Here is a 14299-nt window from a genome sequence, read left to right as displayed (position 1 = left end):
AAAGCCAAGTTCCACAGATCAATCAAAGATTTATACGCCACACAATAATTCTGAAAACAAAAAAAAAAACAACCAAAAAATGAACAGCTCTAGAACATATATGGAAAACTAAAAGTTGCACAACAATTACAAAACTGGTAGCAAATTTCATAATTGCAATCTAAGCTCAGAAATCTTGCCGAAAACAGGTTCGAGATGCATCACCATCTGCTCCTGTTACTTTAATCAGTTGGATTGTATAAACCAATGCATGAAGCTCATCTAGCCGGAGTGGATCCTTTGAACAAGCGCGGAAGCAGTTCATGAACACTGATGTCTAAAACCTCAGGATCCCTGAAATAAACCGGAACGTTAAAGATGTGCATGTGAAAATGTATATGCTTGATCACAAACACGAAAAAATAGAGTTGTAATGAATGATATAGCTGCAAATAATGTAAAACACACGGCCCCGGGGAGGGGTGGTTTGCCTTTAGCAGTGTACAAATGAGCATGCATGAATACTGAGTTTGTCACTTCATCAGTTTAGTAATTTAAAAACATGGGCACAAGTAAAACAAAGGGAAACTACCTGCATAAGGTCTGACCCTTTTCATTTGAACTAGGAACGAACCATAATTTCCGCATAGCAGGTGACTCAAATTGCACAAAGAAACCATCACTGTGTGATTGCTTCCACTTCCTTGATCCTTGGCCTTTCCAAACCTGCACAGGTACCAATATTTGGAGTTCTTGTTATTGTCGTTGTTCTATTTATACAACACCATTGGTAATTAACCTTATTGCTGAAATCAAAAGAATTTATTTTGCTCCTAGGTGGAGCACCGGTTAAACTTATATGTATGTCATATTTTAAAGAGAAGTGTGTTTCCAATGACAGAAGAGATACAGGATGAAATTTGCTGAGAAATATGTTAATGACAGCCAGACAAGGAAATATCCTCAGAACAGAAAAGTTAATTACATTCATGCCCAGAGAATCATGAGTAACTAAAGATTAACCAAAAAAAAAAAAAAAAGTTGAGAATAAACCTGAGGGTATGATATTATTTTCTTGGGTGCAACCAAGCAAGCAGCCCCAGAAAATGACTCTTCTGCATACTGCCTTAGAAAGGAGAAACAGTCACTGTGCGTGTCAGGTGATTCAAATGCCTGCAAAAGAGAAAGTGTAACAACTCAAAGCATGTGGACGGTGGAGAAAATAAAGAAGAACACAATTATGGTAATACAATTATGTTAATATCAGGGAAAGCATGAGAAAATGTGAGATGCGAGGTTGCCTCGGAAGCACTTGACAACAACATTTGCACATGAAGAATCATGGTGATTCGAAAACAAATCAAATTGCAAGGCACATTTTAATACAGAAACAACCACACATGTTGGGATGCTAAACATTGGGATTAGCCAATACCTTATCAATATTTACCGCTGGTGCATATTTATCAGTCTGAGTCCTCTGCTTATCAAGAAGGAAGTGGACCCTTGGATCCAACTTCGCAGTTTCATGATAGGTTTTTATAGCTGACTCCATGGTCTCGACTATGAATGAAAAGACATCCTCGCATCCTTCTGCATTTCCAAATTTGTCCAACTGTGTGCACCAGCATCATTTAAGATATATTTTAAAAGGTTACCCAAGTAATCGTATATTTAGCACTGTCTACCAGCAAGTTTCACATGAGAATACTATCAACAGAGTAATTAATCTTATCGAGCAATCAGCCATGCAACCAAAAAAATAAGAATGAAATCTCCATGCATGCAAACACATTTATACCCACTAGCAAAATTCAGAACAAGCAGCCTATTATCCTAAGATGAGAGTGAAGTGTTAACTTTAAATAAGAAAATAACAAATTCATAGAGTAAAAAGACACAAATAAAGAATAAATGTATGAATATTCACAGCCATATCCTCTAGCAGCAGGCTTGGTAGTAAATCAAATCACTTCTGTGTTGAAGCAATAATTTCTTCTAACAAATAGTAGCCCGATAAATAGATACACACATCTAAGGCTTCATAAGGACAACAGACAACAAATGTTTGAGTCTTCTATATACTATTTTTTGCATGAAGATTACAAAAAAAAAACTTCATGTGCCTCAAGTAATAGCTGCTCTCTTTATTCAGACTCAAAAGATGCACTCAGTAGTAAATTTAACTTTAAACATAACTACTATCTGATCAAACGAAAAGTGATGCATTTAAAAAGATGTCCAATCAAAGCTTGTTCAGTTCAGTGTGATTCCATCCAACATGACTAAACTCAATTATCTTAATAAGATCACAACCACTACTATCAGACAACACAGGACAAAATTGAGAGTTCTCTGCGATATCCAACCCATAAATGTAGAGCAAAACCAATGAACCACATGATGCGTAGATATGCTCATAAACACAAAGTGAGAAAAAGAAACCAAAAAATGAAGATTATATTTTAATAGCAAGTGATTCTCAGTCATCAAACATAAAAATAAATCAATAAATAACTGTATGGTCATTATAAAACTCACTATTTCAGGTTTCAAGGGACCAAAGAAATTCCGCATATCAACATTAGATTTGATATTCTCCACTTCTTGGGATCGCTTCTTCTCCTTATCTAACTGCGAGAGCCTCTTGATTTTCTTTGATATTTCGACACTCTGTGGATTATACTTTTGAGCTTCATGAAATGAAGCCAAAGCCTGGGCTATGGCAGTGAGCATATTAGTAAGAGAACAAATAGTTTAATATGGTAAATAGAGTTTACAACCTTGGCAACATCATTACCATAATAACTGGTTAGAAATGGCACGTACATGACCCATAAAATGAAACACAGTTTTAAGTGATTAGTTTACAAATCTCATACCTCATCATAACGTTGCATAGCTTCCAAAACACACCCCTTTCTGAAATAACCCTGCAGGTGCATTAAATAGAAAGTTTCAAGCTATATAATAGCAAAAGCTATGAATCATGATACTCATATAGAGAATAAAAGGATAAAAGCTCCCTATTTACTTTATAAAAATATGTATTCTACAAACCTTTTCCCATTGAGGACTCAACGTTATTGTTGTCTCAGCATCAGCAAGTGCTTTGGTGAGCTTAACTAGATGTAGAAATGCAGCAGAACGATTGCTGATAGTTAATTACCCAAAAAAAGAACTGTGAGAGTATGGTCAGCGTTACAATTCTAACAGAGAATTTCACACACTATTCTAACAGTAAAAGAACAAAATGCTGAAATATAAAGCCGCCTAGAGAAGGTAAATCTATCAAATTCTTACATGAAAAAATATCTAAGAAGTAGAAAACATTTCAGAAAGAGACACTACTTAATAACTAATCATAATATATGGTATGATAGCAGACAATTAATCTGAGAAAGACCACAAGATATAGGATCAATGCACTGATACAGGTGAAAATATTTATACAAGTGATTTTACAGGGCAAGCAATATATCTAATAGTCCATTCTTCACACTAGGCTTTGTTGTCCCTAGCTAGATGAGGAACTTAGCGCTTCATTTGCGCTACCTCCAATCATAAATGATTCATAATACGCCCAATATAGAGGGCATCCAAAGTCAAGAAACAAATATAATGTTTTAGTCATATGCGGTGAACAATTGCTGCACATGCAGTCCCTCTCCTAACATTAAAAGGCATATCTTTGGGTAGCGAAGAAGTCACACAGAGCTAATCTCACTGGACAATTAATGCCAAGAATATCAAAACACAAGAAATCAAAACTTTCTTCTACTCTTTCATCCTAACCTACATCTTCACAAGGTGCTTATTGTCTTTAAAACCACAATTTTAACCTTCCATCATTTCACTTTAACTTTTCTTTCCCTCCATTTCCCATTGACCAAACCATACTCTTAAGCATCTGAATCTACAGTCTCAACTCCAGCTATATGCATAGCATTGCAGATTCCCCCGCAATCATTCATGTTGGTAAAAAGCAGTAAAAAAAAAATACAACAATACGGACACTTCCGCAATTAAAAAAATTATTAGCATTAATTGAAACTCCATTGAAAAGTGCCGTATACAAGATGCATAACCCAAAGATAAAAGTTCTACATTGTTTTAACTACCACCCCAATATTGGTCTTCAAAAGCAAGATCTTTTCCTCCACTAAGATCAACCAAATCAGGGATAGAAATTGATTAAACCAATTTTTCACTGATCATCAAGGAAACAATGAAATTCACTGGGCAAAGAAGCATACCTATAAAGGATTTGGTTCGAGGGTTCAAGTTTGATGGCGTGAGTGTAAAGTGCAGCAGCTTTCAAGTAATTCCCAGCTTTGAAGTTCTCGTTGCCCTGATCCTTCAAAGAAATACCTTCTCCTCCGGCTCCGGCCATTCCTCTCCTCCTTCCTAGGGTTAGGGCTTAGTGCAGTGGATTTCTTTCACTCTTTTGGCAGCATCAGCCGCGAGCGGTATTTGATGGGAAGGTGGCAGAGACTGATTTTCACGTGAGATACACGTGAGTATATATCAATTTTTGTTATTTGTTTATTTTATTTTATTTTTATTTTTAACAAATGTGACAACTGAAATTAGTCGGAGCAGACTCAACCCGTGCACCCTCATCTAGCGATCCACAATTCAGACTTGTAATCTAAACCCATAATTAGAGACTCAGTCTGAACTCACAACTAGAGATTCAGTCTAAACTTATAACTATAGACTTACTACCGTTATGTCTGACAGGGTTTGAACTAAGAATACTTTTTGACAGGTTTGAACTCAAAACACTTTAAAAAATCCCACGTCATGTTTTTGTTATTGTTGTTTTATAAACCACCACCTTATTAGATGTTATTGGATTATATTGAATACTATTTCATTTATGGATTAGGCAAGGAAAGTGATTTTAATTCTAAACATTTGAAATTATATATATTTGTTTTGGTTAAAAAAACTTGGAATAAATGAAATAAATTAATAACATGGTTATACTAAAAGAAATATGCAGCAGCTCTACTGATGTGAAACAATCTCAGCATTCTACCAATAATAGATATACAAATGAGAAAATATTGCAAAAACTTGGAGACAAGTATGTTCAGATTTCACAGTTCAACATCTAATTGCTCAAATTTTGTACATTCAGTACCATTATATGAAAAGAACACCTCCAAAATGGGCAAAACAAAACTCAAACGTACATTTCTACACAAGGTTTAGCAATGGAATTTGTATCTATTCATGCAGACACATCATGCTCCACAGATAAAACAGGTTAAAAAGAGTGAAAAGAAGAAAAACTAGCTATCAGCGGCTAAAGTTAATTTAATAAAGCCTGCATATACAATTTCTCTAAACAAGCTTGAGAAGAATATATCACAAACTTAAGGAACATCTCTGAATGGAAACATTATTAAAATTTACAGCCTCCATTATAACAACATAGAATATGGAAAGAGCTAGTAAGTTTCGGCTTTATGAGAGCATAAGCTTTTTATTCAAGTATCAAACTGAACAGGAGAGTTAATCACTGTCAGTTTTAGGCCTCACACACCCACATAATCGGGGTTTCAAGTCTCGCCGGCTGTTTTTCCTTCCATACAGATAGTCTCGCAGAATAACTCTTCGTCTTCTTCCAGTAGCTCTAGCAATCATGTTCTCATGTTCTTCCTTGAGTTTCAGCAAAATGTACTGAATTTTCTGCAGTTCTAACTCCAACCGTCCGATCTTTTCTGACCCTCTTCGTGCCGATACTGAGATTTGCCTCTTGCTTCTGTCTCCGAGTCCTTGCTGTTCACTAACTAAACTGTCTAGACTTCCAGAGGATCCAGAGTGATGTTCAACCTTTTTCTTTAACACATTGTTTAGACCAATCAACTCATGTATTGTTCCCTCAGCTTCTTTTAACTGAGCTTTGATGGTATCAAATTCAAAACTTGCATGGTATTTGCCCTTGCCAAATGCCTCCATTTGACCCTTGAGTTCCTCGGCACTCGCTTGAAGAACAGAGAGCCTATTTCCATCAGAATCAAGTCTTTCCAAGACCCTTTTGTTCCAATCTTGACGTGAACCAGAAACTCTCTTGGTTAGCTCTAGCTTGTCAATGCCCAACTCTTTCTCAGCTACAAGAAGATAAGGATGTTCATTCTTCTGTTCTTCTACTACTTGGATTTCATGGTACCGCTTTTTGTGCCGTCTAGATGGAGACAACACATTCTCCGCATGCTTTCCTCTGTCTGCTCCAGATGTTCCCCATGGCTCAAGTATCTGAATATCATCTCGAGAATTTTCTACTGTTTCCAGTCCATATGAATTAACATCATTCTTATAAGCTGAAGAACTAGAAACACGATCAAGTTGAATATCTTTCATTATCTGGATATCATTTTCTTGAGCCATTTCAGCATCCTCTTGAAGTTTAAGACGAACTTCAGGTACCTTGACATCTTCTAGAAGTAAGATATCTCTCCGAGCTTTTTCTTCTTTGTCTTCTTTTTGGCCTGAGGTCTTCTTTTCTAGCATTAAATCTTTGAGTTCATCGCTCTCAGCCACAACTATAACATTAGAACCTTTCTTGTCTTGCCCCTCAGATTGCCTGCTCTCCATCACCACCTTCCGGAGTGTTTCCACCTTGGAAAGTAATTTTTGCAACTCTAGAACTCCTGCTTGTATACTTCTAGTATTATCTTCACTCCCTTGTTGATTGCCCTGAATAACAAATTCATTGTGTTAGAAAGCATAGGACAAGAAGCATTCTTGGAATTTTATTTAGCCAACTCACAAAAAGCTAATTCATGAGGTGACTCAATTTGGAGAATCAAACAAACTGGATCCAATTGGCAATGTGATTAGCTGTAAATCTCTCATTCTATCAGGATAAGTTTTTGGTTTGAATGGGACATATTTGGTTTGTAACTAACAAAAAAAAATGATAATGATTGCAACATGAATAACTAAATGAAACTTGAAGTTATACCACTTATGAATCTATGATGCAGAAAGATATACCTGTTTTTCCTGAATGTTTAATGCATGGTATTCTGCTTGTGGGAAGATGGATTCTTCCAACAAAGCAATGCTATCATGCAGAGACATTACAAGGGGTGTGTATGCACAGATACCAGCCTTCATGTCTCTGTTTTCTCCTTCCAGGGCACAAATCTTTTCTTTTAACTCACTCTGGTATGCATCTCTCAAACTGATCGCTTTGCTTAACATCTCTCTCTGTACCAGGCCACTAGTCTCAAGAGCTTTCGCATTCTAGTATCAGCTCAAATAACTTATCTTCAAATATTGCCGCACTGGTTGTGCTCAGATGTAATTCATCTAACAGTGTTGCGGTTTCAACTTCACAGCATTTGAGCTCATTCTCACTGTTGTGCAATTCAGAAGCTAGAAGTTCTTCCCTTTGCTTAGCTTGTTCAACTTCTTTATGCAATTTGCCAATTTTCCCATTAAGCAACTCATTGACCTGATGAAGCGACACAACCTCATTATCCTTATGAATATTTTCTTCAGATAAGGTGCAAACAACATTTCTGGCTGCTTCGAGATCATTCTCTAGAACCATCAAGTGATTCTTGCATTCATCAAAATTTACAAGCGTGTCCTTCAGATCTGTGTTTTCTACTTCAATTTGTATTATTTTATCATTCAATGCTCTGATCTCCTGGTCAAGTTCATTCTTAGCTGAAGAAAGACTGTCTAAATCATTACTGAATGACCCCAATTTCACTGTGCGTTCAGCAGTAACACTTTGGAAAAAGGAGTAAAGGAATTCTAGAGTCATCGCCTCTGAAAGAATGCTTCTGTTTTCCTCTTCCAATGCTTCATTAATCACCCTCAAGTGATCAAATTTATTAGATAAAGACTGATACTCATTAAGCAGCTTCAAATTTTGGCCTTTTAAGATGTTGTGATGTTCTTTCCAGTCTGCTAATTGACCCAGAAGATCCTTTATTTCTTGATTTAATTCATCTTGTCTCTTGTTGCTATTCTGTACATCCAACACCAATTGTTCTTTGGTTCCCATAAGCTCATGCTTCTCACTTTGTAAACATGCCAATTCCTCATTCCTTAGGATAAGTTCTTGCACAAGGAAATCCTTTTCCGATCTCATATCCATTGCATCAAGACTGACTTGCTTCAGCATGGCAAGAATAACCAATCTATCAAGAATCAGGCTTTGGTTTTCATCCTGGACATCTGATAGAGAACTAAGCAGGTGTTTAGTTTCATCCTTCACAATTTGCAGAAGCAGTTCATCTCTCATATCATCAATAGATTGGCATTGCTTATTGCTCCGGAGCTCCTTCAGCACACCATGAATACCCTCATTGAGTTTCTCATTATGCTCTGACAAGGAAGCTACTGTTTGCTTTTGAAGAAGATACTCGTGCTCAAGATCAGACTTTTGTTTCTCTAAGCACTTTAATGTTTCTATGTTCTTCTGGCATTCTCTTGAAAGCAGCAGATTACTTTCTTCCATTTCAAGCAAACATTTCTGCAAAATGAAAATTTCAACCTGTGCATTCATATATTTGAGCTGTTCAGTTTCAAACTGATCATCCTTGATCCATGCTTCCTCTTGAAGAAGTTGTATTTGGTTATCCAGCATCTCCTGCCTTCTTTTGCTTGACTGAATAAGGTTTTCATGCTCTTGCTTCTCAGCTTCCAAGACATCATGAAGTTCTTGAACTTGTCCAAGAGCCAGCTCTTGTTCTTTTCTAAGAGCTAGATATTTTTGCTGCAATTCTGCATGCCTCCTCTCCAAGCTCTTCAAACATTGGTTGATGCTGCCCATCTTGAAAAAAAAAATCATGAGATGATAATGAACATGATCAAAGTTAGTCTGAAAGAGAAGTGGGAGATTTTTAGGGAGAAAATGAGTACTGAAAGTGTTACCTCCACAAGCAAAGTATTTTTCTCGACAAGAAGAGCCGAATTCTGATCATTAAGGGACTGGAAGGATTCTTCCAACCCCTTCAATTTTCCTCTCAAATTTTCAAGTTCACCATATGTATCAGTCAGGGAGTTCCCCAAGAAGGTATTTTTCTCTGAAAGTTTCTCCATTTGCTTGGACACAACCTCCAGCTGGGCAATGAGCACAGTATTTTCAGAGATATGAACAGAAATCTGTCGGCGAAGAGAATCACATGTCTCTTCTAATGATTTTATCTTCTCTCTCAATCCTTCCAACTCAACATGAACATCTGAAAGAGAATTTTCCAAAACTACATTTTTCTCTTCTACGCTCTCCAAAATTTTCAACCTCTCCAAAAGATGCTGTTTTTCATCTTCAAGCTTCTTGCAGATATCTTCAAGTCCCATTTTTTCATTCTCCATCATCTTCAAAGACACCTGAAGTGACTTTAAAACACGATCAGTAGATAACTTTTGCTCTAAAATATCATGGCGACTCAGTTTAAGTGTTTCCAGCTCCAACTGCAAAGTTTGATTCTCCTTTTTTAGAAGAAGAGATCGCTCTTCCGCACTGTTTAATTTTTCAACTCCTGTCCGCATGTTATCATTCAGCTTCCTGAACTCTTCTTGTGTTCGAGACATCTGAGCCTCAAGGTTTGACAGCCTTTCCAGGCATAACTGGTACTGAAGATAAGCAGCTTCCTTCTCAGAATTTAATTTAGACATTATGTCTTTCAGGCTTTGGATTTCTGCTTCAGCTTTATCAGCCCGGTGAGACTCTGAAATGATTTGGTTATCAAGAACCTTCTTCTCCTTCGACATCTGGGAAAGTTCTTCCTGCAGACGTTTAATTTCATTGCTGATGTTCTCTTTCTCGGCAAAATCATGCTTTTGCAAATCTCTCAATCCACGCCGAGGTTTTGGCTCATAACCTTTATCCTGACCTAACTTTGATTGAGCCACCACTTCTCCAGCAGAAAACAACTCATTCAGCTGCTTCAATCCATTTTTGCCTGATAATGCATCATGCTCGTCGGAATATGCTCCGTTCCTTTTGACAGCATGAAAGTGTGGCGTATCCTTTTGCAAATCATCAGGATCAAAATAAGTTGGAAATGATCTTTTATCAGGACTACGAATTTCAGGTTCAAAAGCAGAAGAACCAGAGTTCGGCTCATCAGTAATAACGAATGGCACTTGGTTTGGAAATGCTTCAGCCATTGTTCGCTGAGCTTGGCGAAGTGCCCCAGTTGCATGATCATATCTCTCTGCTAAAGCACGGTATGCTCGGTAAAATTCTTCTACCAGTTTCAAAAGCTCAGGACGTTTCTTATAGAACATCTCAGCCCTTCTTGCAAAGGAATCAGCATCCTCTTCTAAAAACTTGATCATCGCTTTTACTTTGGCATCCATATCTGTTCATGCAAACATTCTTCTCAAGTTATAGATTTGAATATATATATATATATATATATATGCTCAAAGCTGATAAAGAAAGTAGTAAAAATTTAAAATCATATGCAACCATTTTCTATTGTGCAGCACTGCAGATCAAAATATATTTCGAAAACCAACAAGATAGGAAATCTAATCCATACTATAACACAACTATGTCAATATATAATTAAATCTTCTCATGCTTCCCATTCATATAAACACCATTCCAAATTTACTTTTCTCATTACATTCATCCAAACAATCATGAATCCCAGGTTCCATGCGGAGTTGCCCAAATTTCAGCCAGAATGCATACCTGAAAGGTTTTCTTGAAGCCATCTTGAGTTCTTTGGGCTATTGTGACTATCCCACCACCAGGAGTAAAGACGTCGAGATTCAGCTTTCGACAGTGTTGCCATGACTATGGACAACTAAACCAATACTATCTGTTTTGCTTTCAAAAAAAGGACTGATCCTTGTACCAGTAAAAACTTAGGTAACAGATCCAAGAGAGAATTAACTTAAGAGACAATAAGCCACTTGAAAAGAACTATCTGCAAAAATGGCATTGATGAAGTAACTCAAATTAGAATAATAAGGTCTAGCTCTCATGATCAATTATAACATTAAGCTCTGAGGCAGCAATAATAGTACCTTCTCAAATAAAGTCCACAAAAGCAAGATGGATACTTGATATTTTGCTTTAGCAGGATTAAATTCACCTGATCAACGACATTAGACCGAAAGAGAATACAACAAATTAGATCATTCTACAAATACAAACATTCAGATATCTGCAGTAGATTAAAGGAAATCTGAAGCAAATTGTTAAATCATGTACACATCCATAAGGCGCGTTCATAAGGCTTGGAAGGAGTGAACTTTTCGATAAAGAGTTTGAAAAGACCAGTGCAATTGCCTGGTGATAATTATAAGTCAAAATATGAATCATAATGCCTAATGATAGCAACCAAACTGAAAAGTGAACTTAGTGATCAAGTGATCTTGAAAAAAAAAAAAAGGAAAAGAAAATTTTTAGATAATCAGAAAACAAATAAAACAGCAACGTACCAACATTTATTATCAATGCACCAGCAAAAATTCAGTAACTCTTATCCCCCAGAAAACAGGAAAGACTCTTTATGATAAAGTCGACCATCCCAGGAAGATGAGGAGATGGATTAAGTAAATTTGAAAGGAAATACCAAAAACCATAGAAAGCAAAATACAAAATATTCAGAAATCTAATTCCAGAAACAATACACAATTCTAAATATCCCCAAAACCAAATTTCTCAAAAGTAATAGTCAATGTTGATTAACAGATAAACTATAATTTTTTGTTTTTTCAGAACAAGGAAAACAGAGCAGAGAAGTATAGAGGATATAAGGGACCAAGGAAAGAAACTGCAGACACGCTAGACAATAAGGACCTAGATAAAATCAAGGAATATCAAGTTGATCTAAGTCCATGAATCTCCGGACAAAGCACTTCAATCACACCAATAACAAACCAAGTATTCCAATAAACTGAACTAAGGATTGAAAAATAATGAAAATGATCTATTATTCCCCCTGAAAGAAAGAACATAAAAACAGAAGAAGAAGAAGATCAGTTAGATAACTATTTTGATAACTATTTAAAACACATAACTGACCAATCCAAATCTCTTGATGAACTGAATCAACATCATAGAATTACTCAAAAAAGGAAAAACAAAACAAAACAAAACAAAATTTTGGGAACCGCCACCGATTAAAACAATGATTTATAAAAAAAAAGATAAGAATCATCACTAATCATTGTTACCTCAAATCGGTTATCGACTTGGATCAACCACAAAGAATTACAAAAAAATATAAAATTTTTGGCAACTGCACGCAGATCAAAACTAATATTAGAAGAAAATAAAAAAAAAGTTATACCTTGAAAAAACAACCAGAAAAAAAACCTCAAAAAATAGAATCACTCCTCGATCAAATCGAGAATCAAAAGATCAGTTTTTGGTAAGAGCAAAGGAAAACCCAAAACTTCGAATCAACCACCAACCAAATCTCCGATCAAACTGAATCCCAGCAAACAAACAACACCAACAAAAAAAATCCAATTTTGACATGAAGAGGAGAAGCAACAGAGGCTTACCAGACCAAAAGATGGAATTTTTCCTCTGCAAAGCAGCTGCTCAGAAAGATTCCCAGCTGCTTTTTCATCAAACTCTCAGCCCATCTTCCCAAACCGAAAGCAACCACCGACTTCCTCTTCAATTATCTCCAAACGAATAAAAAAACAACAAAAGCAGCAGGAAAAAACAAAGATTAACAGAGAACGAGAGAGAGAGAGAGGCACAGGGACAATGGGAATGAAAAAGAGATCTGAAATCGAGGAAGATTATGGAATTACAGCGCGGAATTAGTGGACGATGATTAAAAGCAAAAAAGAAGCAGAAAGAAAAGGGCAGAGAAGTAGAAGGAGAGAAGGGGAAGGAGATGGCTGCTCTGTTTGCCTTGGAAAAACGCAGTATTCCTTTGCACTTTGGTGGCCACTCTCAGACTTTAATAGTTATTTCCACAGTTTTCTCCAATTGCTGTCTTTTGTCTCTTTCTCACTCCTCCTCTCTCTTTCTTTTTATTTACAAATATAAAAATAATGCACTATAAATAAATTTTTATATTTTTTTATATTGATATATTTGTCTCTATAAATTCATTAATCTATCTTTGAAATTCATTTTTATTTCTTATTTAATCACAATATATATGAACAATAATATGTAACATTTTTAATTATTTACATATTTATTTTTTATAAAATATGTACAAACCATCTCGGTGCACAGATATAGAGTTAATATCTCTCATTTTGTATGAGTTAAGATTCGAATCTGTCTTCAAAGACTCTAAGTAATTATTATCAATAGACAAAAAAATTATTAGTTATTTATATATTTTTTGAGAAATAAATTTTAAAAATATAATTTATTATTTATTTTAAATAAAATTCATTAGAGGACCTACACTGGAATATAGATTTTTACAAGGGTATTCATGAAAATTCTATTTTAAATAATTTTTTCAATAAATAATTATAAATTTTAGGTGATGGATTGAAGGAAGAGTTGAAAGTTGAAACAGTTTTTAAAATAGTATTATTATTATTATATAACTCTTGACGGTTGTTTTATAATCAATCCATATTAATTTGCTTCTAATTCATATGTCAGTTACCAATTAAATAACTTTGAGAAAATGTTTTATGAGAAATTTTTTAATTTACTTATATTCTTTTCTTCTGTTATTTCCTCTGAATGTAAAAGTCTACAAAGTATAAAGTATAATAATTATAAAAAAAAAAAAGGAACAAGTGTCAAACCATGCTTGCTCTTACCAAAAGTTAATTCTCATTCTGACTTCTTAATTTATAATTAAATAATATTAATATTAATTACTTAATTTTATATGTGGTCCAAATGCGTGGCTTAAACGAGAGATCACATGGTCAAAGATTGTGATGAACAGCATCTGATCTGGATCCAACGGCCATGATGTTGAACTTTTATAGGTGAGTACCATCAATTATTTTCATATTTCGAGATTATTCTTTTTTGAATTTTATAAATTTATTTTATTAATTAAATTATTAAGCACCTGGAACACATTTGGTTTTGTGTGAAGAGAATGTTTTGCCGGCCAAATTTTTATTTTTATTTTTAATTTTGGAATTCAAATTCCTCGTGTGAATTGATTTGTGCAATGAATTAATAAAACAAAGCTTGATTGAAAGGTGAAACCGAATAAATAAATAAGACTCTCATTAAAAAGTTACTTGAAATTTAAGTTTGTGGTTTGTTTTTTAAAAAAATAAATAAATAAAGAAACCTCCAAATTATTAAAACATAGAAGTACAGAGAGAATAACAATTATGTGCTAACGACTATTTGATCTATTGACATCGGGTCCTTTAC

The 14299-nt window shown here is 35.1% G+C and overlaps 1 protein-coding gene across 1 annotated transcript; it reads right to left on the bottom strand.

Annotated features, from left to right (window-relative positions):
- On the bottom strand, positions 1 to 12878 carry LOC120267149 (protein NETWORKED 1A-like). Its single transcript, XM_039274853.1, is given in 15 exon segments — positions 1 to 333; positions 572 to 705; positions 1033 to 1152; positions 1415 to 1594; positions 2521 to 2694; positions 2862 to 2912; positions 3040 to 3133; positions 4236 to 4398; positions 5505 to 6687; positions 6988 to 7236; positions 7238 to 8782; positions 8884 to 10316; positions 10655 to 10892; positions 10993 to 11060; positions 12481 to 12878. Coding segments are annotated over 13 exon segments (5505 nt in total). The 5' UTR covers positions 10758 to 10892; positions 10993 to 11060; positions 12481 to 12878; the 3' UTR covers positions 1 to 257.
- Positions 12879 to 14299: the final 1421 nt, after the last annotated feature.

This window comes from Dioscorea cayenensis, chromosome 8 (genome assembly GCF_009730915.1).
Source record: "Dioscorea cayenensis subsp. rotundata cultivar TDr96_F1 chromosome 8, TDr96_F1_v2_PseudoChromosome.rev07_lg8_w22 25.fasta, whole genome shotgun sequence".
Taxonomy (NCBI): Eukaryota; Viridiplantae; Streptophyta; class Magnoliopsida; order Dioscoreales; family Dioscoreaceae; genus Dioscorea; species Dioscorea cayenensis.
The sequence above is the reverse complement of the archived record's forward strand: the minus strand, read 5'-3'. Positions and strand labels throughout refer to the sequence as shown.